General features: G+C 50.3%; 1 protein-coding gene across 1 annotated transcript; it reads right to left on the bottom strand.

Moving 5' to 3' along the window:
* Window positions 1–450: 450 nt before the first annotated feature.
* On the bottom strand, window positions 451–6,840 carry MSX2 (msh homeobox 2). Its single transcript, XM_069772351.1, has 2 exons — window positions 6,245–6,840; window positions 451–2,511 (listed from the first exon to the last, which is right to left on the bottom strand). The coding sequence occupies exons 1-2, from the start codon at window positions 6,597–6,599 to the stop codon at window positions 2,087–2,089; spliced, it is 780 nt and encodes a 259-aa protein (XP_069628452.1). The 5' UTR covers window positions 6,600–6,840; the 3' UTR covers window positions 451–2,086.
* Between the last annotated feature and the right edge of the window lie 619 nt (window positions 6,841–7,459).

Raw genomic sequence — 7,459 nt, 5'->3', positions numbered from 1 at the left:
ACTGAAGTATTGCAGGGTCCCTGCCAGGCCTTACCTGTACAAAATTACCCCCAACTACTGTGGGGGTTGAGACTAGCCTCCCACTAAAGCACAGATTTGAGGTCGATGGAAAGGCAAGTCGGAGGGAGAGTCCTGAGCAAAAGAGAAAGGCACACGAGCTAAGGAGCGATGGAAACATCACCAGAGTATGATGTTGTAAAGAACAGAGGCGCCTAAAAGCGGTTGTTAAAAACAAGGAAACCTCATAAAAGGTTTGGCTTTCGACTTTGAATTGTTGACTTGCAATTCACCTTCATGTGCTGCAAATTTGGCTTTAATTCAGATTCAGAAAGGGGAAATAATCATAAAGGCAACCCAAACATTCCTTTGAACTTGACCCAGCGGTGCAAAACACACAGGGAGAGAAAATACTTTTTAAAGAACTCCAAACACTCACAGACCCACACGCGATTAAACATGTTTTTTCTTTTTTAATTTAATTCGAAATAAGAGATAAGAAATAATAAATCTTCAATAAAATATATAAAATTGTACAAGGCATCCCTTTCAAAGGGACTTTCCTATAATGGAAGATTGGGGGTGAGGGGAAGGGAGAGGGGAAGTTCATCTATAGTGGGTCCCAGGCGGCGACAGCGACTGGGTCAAAACAAACCAAAACCAGCAAAACCTTGTGGCTTTTTTTTTCTTTCGTTTTTCTGCTTTTTTTGTTTGTTTCTTTTTTCTTCCACAACAACATGCTAAGAAAATAAATCCAGGAGAAGCTCTGCCTTCAGTGCTCCACAGCCTTTGGAGTAACTTTCTCACAAAGTTTAGCAAGAGTAATACACATAATACAATAGTTACAAGGAGAAGCCTGGGGAAGATACTGCCAGCGCTCGGAGAGCTCCCACGGGGACAGACGGGTTACGTAGTCTCTTGGCACCCCACCGTCCTACTAGTAGGGTTGTTTGTGATACCTGGATCTCTCTTAAGAAGGGCTTGAAGCATGAGTCACTTATATTGGCATCCTTAGCAAGGAAAGGAGAGGAAGACTCGGGGGGTTCTTCTCTTTGATACAGGCTGTTGCAAATACTAATAAAAACCCCCAAACATCTCCCAGAAGTGTTCAACAATCCTTTGCTCACCACCACTGTGGAAACAACCCACGTCTTCTCTCCCCAGTAAGCTTCCTTCCCTCTCTCCTGGTTTTCAAAGAGCATTGCAGAGCCAAGATTACCTGGCTGTAGCCAAAAATTTCTAAGCATGCCAATAGGAAGAGATAAAGACCAGACTGCCTAATAACCCTCCCTTGCACTTTACCTCCCCTCACAGTGCTTTACAAACGCTGAAGCTATTTATACAGATAAAGGCATTACAGGAGCCAATGGTGGATAAAGCTGTGCTCTACATTTAGGGGCCCTGATGCTCATCTTGTTGCAAACATCTGTCTAGGCTCGGGATGCAAAAATTTTCCCTACCCCCAGAAATGCAGGAACTTGCTGGCTCTGAACTTCGCTCAGACTCTACTGGGTCTAGTTTCTATTTACACGGTGTCTCTAGCTAAGGGCTCTGCTTTCTTTAAAAAAAAAAAAAAAAACAAACCAAACAACAAATCCTTGATTATACCTTTTTATTTCCCTCCCCCCTGCCCCCATATTAAATGATGGCAACTTCAAGTGTGGGTTTAGGGCATGCACCCTTCTTACTTTAAACATGTGTTGGGCCCCATCAGGAAGGCATTGGGAAATCTCTGCCTCCATAAGATGAGATTGCTTTTTCACCCGTTTGTTTTTATTCTAGTTTTACGTGCACTGTATAAAACCCCTACATTTGCTCAAATGTTTTTTCTTTTTTTTTTTTTGTTTGTTTTTACATATTTTTTTTTCTTTGAGGATCAGACTCTGAGCGCTCAGAGCACTCTCAGAAGACACCCAACCCATAGCATACAGGATGCCTTGCTTTGCTAATGCAAACTCCCGTACACTCAGGATGGCAGATAGAAGCGTGCAGAAAGAACGGCCAGTACTGGTTGGGGTACTGCCTTCTCAGGGTTGGACATGATCCACCAGGAAGTCTGTCTCACTGTCGCTTTGTCTTTCTGATCTTCTTAGGATAAGTGGTACATGCTATATCCAACGGGAGTAGCATAGAGTCCAACGGGCGGGATAGGAAGCACAGGTCTGTGAAAAGGGTAGGATGTTCCATACAGTGAGGCAGCCTGGATGGGAGAGTTGATGGGGAAAGGGAGGCTGAACCCCGACGGCAACATAGGCTTTGCTGCCATTTTGAGCTTCTCTAGCTCAGCCTCCTGCAGTCTCTTGGCCTTGGCCCTCCGATTCTGGAACCAGATTTTGACCTGGGTCTCTGTGAGGTTGAGGGAGCTGGAGAACTCGGCTCTCTCGGCGATGGACAGATACTGCTTCTGGCGGAACTTGCGCTCCAGAGCCAGCAGCTGGGAAGTGGTGAATGGGGTTCGGGGCTTCCTATTCGTCTTGTGCTTCCTCAGGGTGCAGGCAGTGGGGCTCAGGTGTCCTGCAAGGAAGCGAAAGGCCGGTTATCACAAAAGCAGGGAGACCTGGGTGCTCTGGAGAAATGCTGTGCTTGAGAGGGCTGGGGCAGGAGAGAGGGGTTATGTGAAGGGGGCGTCCCGCCAGGTGATACCCTCAAAACAGGGGATCCTTTTGCAAGTGGCTCTGGAAATCTTTTTCTGGCCAAACTTATGCTTGCAGGACTTTAGCAGATGTCCTGGGAAGTGAAATTTTGCCTCAGTGATTTCAAAAGGACAGCTTGTAGCAAAGAGGGCACAAAGAATTCACAGACACACACAGCAGATCACTTTAGGAGTCACATCATAGGGGTCTAGAGCACACAAACCAGCTGTCTTGGTAGCTGCAGAACTGGAGGAGTAACTCCAGCAAAGCACAGGACAAACATATATGCAAAAGCAGGAGATTCACGAAACGACAGTGGTGCAAGAGACAAGCCCAGCCCAGCCCCACTCCAGGATTTCTCCACCAAGAGCAACAAGTCAACCCTATCTTTTTTCTGACAGCTGAAGAAGTGGGTCTGATAATTTTTCTGGTTTAGATAATTGGGGCGTTTTTCTTGCTATTTCTCCTTCAAGAGCAAGTTTTTCATCTGCTTAATAACTTTTCTTTTCATGGAGTATTTTCTGTTTTTCAACAAATATAAAAAAAAGAAGAAAGCAGCGCACTTTTCGTTCAACATTTAGCTTTTATGACATTTGCCAATTAAAAAAACCCCCACATAGCTGCAGCATCTCTAGACAATACAAGTCAGGAAACCTACTACCTTTTGGGTTTGCCTTATAACTCCAGCCAGGTTAGGCACATGTGCCCGGGATGGCCCATCGCTGACTTGTCTTTAGATTCATTTTGCATTTCACTAATAATTTTGCAATCTAAAGAATGATTAAAAAGCGTGTGGCTGACTTCAAAAGCTTAGCAATTTGGCTGTGTTTCAGCTCAGTCCCAGGGCATATGACAAGCCACCCTAGGTCCCCAGCTTGATACATGAAATGACACACAGGCTGCTCTTAAGAGGCTGCTAAATTATGTCCATGCTGTAGTGTCTGGTTCAAATGCTTGTCAGTATTTGCACATCGTGTTTTCTGGACCCCTTTCACTTTCCTCTTTTATTTTTTTTAAATAAGCCGAACCACAAAGCTGTTTAAGTGCATATCATGCAATTAAAAAATCCCACGAAGAAAGCGTTCGAAAGATCAGGAAGGGGAGGGAGAAAACAGCTACAGCAGAAAAAGTTAAACTTCTCTTCTAACACTTCTTCTAGATACTGAAAGTGAAAAATAAAGCTCTCTTAGAAAACAACTTGTCAAATACCGTCTTATGATCGCACGAAGGCATTTTAATAATTAAGGTGCTCACCGTGACATTTGGTTCACTCCTAAAACTACACGAAACCCAAACTACACTAAACCGACCCTAAATTCACTACCGCTCACCGCGTTATTCCAGTCCCTCTTTTTAAACGCAACCTATTTCTGTTCTCAAAGGGAAGCTCTCCAAAGACCCCGCTAAAAGGGGGCTCCTTCGGGGGGGTGGGGGCCTTTACAAGGGCGATCGTCCCTCCGGGGATCGCTCCCCGTCCCAGCTCCTTCCCCGGCTTTCGGGTTAGCCCGACCCGTCCCGACTTCTGCTGCGCACTGGGGAAACCGCGAAAACATGCTTTTAAATTAAATCCCGGACAAATATTTCCTCCGGAATACACCCAAGAGTTCACGGGCTTCTTCCCTCACCGTCCCCCAAGTGACTGCCAAACTCTGATAAGAAGCAGGGACCGTCGCCACCCCAGACCCTGTAATTGCGTTTATCCCGTGTCAGTCCTCAAGCACTCGCTGCAGTGATTTGTTTCGCTGTTTTTTTTGTTTATCCTCCGTTTTCTGGCCAATGTCGGACAAAAAAAAAAAAAAATCATCACTTGGAGATGGTTCCCTCTCCGTGTTGCTCAAAAATCTAACTTTTACAGCTCTTTCCCCAGTTCATCCCACCCGTAATATTAATAATACTAAATCGAGGAGCTGCTTCTAATGTCAAAACCCTCCACGGACAGATGGGCTTCTTGTGGGAGAACCGGTCATTGCCTCCTGCTGTCACACCGGCTCCGAGGGGCCGAGCGCCGGGAGGTGGGAAATCTGGAAGATGATCGAGGGCGAAGGACCTTCCCTTCCCTCATCATAATTTTTCGCCCCAAATCCCGCTGAAATCACCGCACCTGAACTTCCTAGCTATTGAAGTCCTTCACAAAGCTATTTTTGCAGACCGTCGATTTTAATAGAGAAAGAGGAGGAATTTCGAAGGGGAAAAAAAAAAAATGTATCGGGAAAAGACTAGGCCTTGTCTAAGTCTGCGGTTTAGGGCAGTTTTAAGGAGCACACGCTTCTTTTCACGCTTTTCCAGCGTACTTTAGGGTACATGAAAACCGAAAACCGGAGTTAAGCAGGGAATGACACGGGCAGGCTGCTTTCTTCCCGGCTCCTCTGCCGGGCCCTCTCGCAGCACGTTAGAAATCAAATTAATTCGGGGTTATGGCAAAGGAAAGGAAGCGACTGAAAGCCAAATCGAAATGATTGTCCAAAAAAACAAAAAAAAAAAAAAAAGAGAGAGGAACTGTAATAGCACTAAACTTCCTCCTTGCAATATTAGATTACAGGAGCAAATTCTGCGAGACTGTCCGGCTCAACAGTTCGCATCTGTAGAGTCACTAACTTAAGTAAAGCAGAGCATTTCATTTACATCGGTCAAGGTAGGGATGCGTGGAGGAGAGCGGATCGATCTGCTAATACAGGTGTACAGCCGCCACGGCTCTTGGCGACGGGAAGGCAGAAAGCCGAGCACTGCCGGGCTACGTTTTTCACCTTTTCCCGAAGGTAGTTTTTTTATTATTATTATTTTTTAAAAGCAATTGATTTTTTTTTTTTTTTTAAGGGAATCTCACCGAAAGCGAAATGCAATTCGGCGCAGACACAGCAGCGAGGCTGGAAGAGCAAAGGGGTTTAAGAAGTGACCTGTCACCTCCGGCTCGCGTGTCCCTAAGGCGGTGGGGACGGGGTCGGGAGAGATCGCAGGGGCTAAAGAGGTCAGGGCCAGCTCGAGGAACCTCGGCAGGCTGCATGCAACCAGGGAGAGACAGACAAACACCGCGCAAACACCGCAGAGACCGCGGCGGGACTCAGCGCGCAGAAAGCGCGCAAGCCTGGAAGGGACAATTCCCCACTTTCAGAGATTGCTTTGCAACGTGTGGTGGAAGGCAGAAGGAAACGGGGAGAATTTCCAGTTCTCGTTGCAACGGGATAGCACAAAAGGACGAACCGGCAGCCGGTGAGCCGTGTGCCGGGAAAGGGAGCTAGACCGCGGCAGGTCCTGATCTGTCTCTGGTTTTAAAAGCACGATGCGTTTATAGACATAGGCATCATTATATATATAAACACGCAGCTGCGTAACCCTAAAGGCAAGACACACATGAAGAAGTAGGTAACACACGCGTGCGAATCTCACGCACGCAGACATAACCACGCAGGCGAAGTGTTGATGTGCCTATGTCTATACCCAGCCCGCTCCCGCGCCTCCCGGCGCCCGGGGAGCGGCGCAGCTCGGCAGCCCGGGACCGGCAGCCCCGGGACCGGCAGCCCCGGGACCGGAGCGCTGCCCGCCTGCCCTCGCTCCCCGGCCGGCGGCGACTCCCGCGCAGCCCCGCGCAGCCCTCCGCCGCTTCCCCGGCCACTCACTCGGCGGAGGGGAATATCTCCCGGCCTCCTGGATCCAGGACGTGCCGTCCTCCGAGTTCTCCGATTTGACGGACGCCGTGTCGAAGGTTTTTGTAAGCGCCCCGGGGGGGCTGTGCGCGTCCCGGGAGCCGTGGCCCGGCAGCAGCAGGTTCCTGGAGGTGCCCACCGCCGCCCCGTCGGCGCTGCCCCCCGCCGCGGCCAGCGGCGGCTCTTTGGGGGGTTTCTTGTCGGACATGAGGGCTTCCACGCTGAACGGCAAGCTGGACACCTTGACTTTGTGGTGCTCCTCGGCGCCGGCCGCCGGGCCCTCCTCGTCGGAGGAGAAAACCTCCTTCGCCTTGGAAGGAGAAGCCATGGCGGGTGCGGAGGGAGGGAGGGAGGGAGGCTGGAGCGGGGCCGCCCGGGGAAGCTGCGCTGCGCCTCTGCCCGGCCCTGCGCGGGGACTGCGCGAGTGAGGAGGCGCCGCCGAGCCGCCCCCCTCTTTTCCCCCTCTGGGGGCTCCCCGGCTCTTTCCTCCTTTGGGAAGTGGAGTAAACGCCCCGCGGGCCAATCAGGGCCCGCGCTGGGGGCTGACGTCGGGGGGTGACTCATGCCATTGGCTTGGGAGCGGGAGGGCGGGGAGAAACTTTTTTTTTTTTTTTTTTTTTTTTGCGGGGCTTATTTTGGTTGGGGTGTTCCCCCTCCCCCCCCCCGTCCCCTCCGAAATGAATTAGGAGTTAATGACACGGGCAGCCAGCGGAGCTGTGCTATTAAGGAGCCGTCCAGGGCTATAATCATCCCAAAGCAAGCAAAAAAAAAAAAAAAAAAAAAGAAGCCGCCGGGGTAATTAAGGCTGATGATTAGGCGAAGAGGAAACTTTAGAAGATCGCGGCTCTGCCTCCTCTTGCCGCCGGTCCGGCTCCTCCCGTCACCTCCCCGGTCCCCCCCGGCCGCCCCGTCGGGTACCGGCGCTCCCCAGCCCCGCCGGACCCCCCCCCCCCGATCCCCCCCGACCCCCGGCCAGGTCCCCTAGAAATGAGGGGCTTTTCCGAGGGCAGAAGGTTTGGGGGGGGGGGCGGGATGCTGGACCCTCGCCCAGTGAAACGCCCCCCGCGGAGAAACGCGGGCGCCTGTTCCGCGCCGCTCGTTTTTCATCCCAAAAGGGTTTTTTTTTTTGTTTGCGTTTCCTCGGCAGCAGGACCCAAGTCGGGCAAAACCACTCTGCAGAGGTTAGAT

The sequence above is a fragment of the Haliaeetus albicilla genome, chromosome 27, assembly GCF_947461875.1.
Source record: "Haliaeetus albicilla chromosome 27, bHalAlb1.1, whole genome shotgun sequence".
Classification (NCBI taxonomy): Eukaryota; Metazoa; Chordata; class Aves; order Accipitriformes; family Accipitridae; genus Haliaeetus; species Haliaeetus albicilla.
The sequence above is the reverse complement of the archived record's forward strand: the minus strand, read 5'-3'. Positions and strand labels throughout refer to the sequence as shown.

What these genes read in the sequence shown, in the direction of transcription:
- MSX2 (XM_069772351.1), bottom strand. Translation starts at nt 6,599, where the DNA reads ATGGCTTCTCCTTCCAAGGCGAAGGAGGTTTTCTCCTCCGACGAGGAG. An exon ending in GAGATATTCCCCTCCGCCGA is followed by an intron (nt 2,512 to 6,244) that starts GTGAGTGGCCGG and finishes GCTTCCTTGCAG; the next exon opens with GACACCTGAGCCCCACTGCC.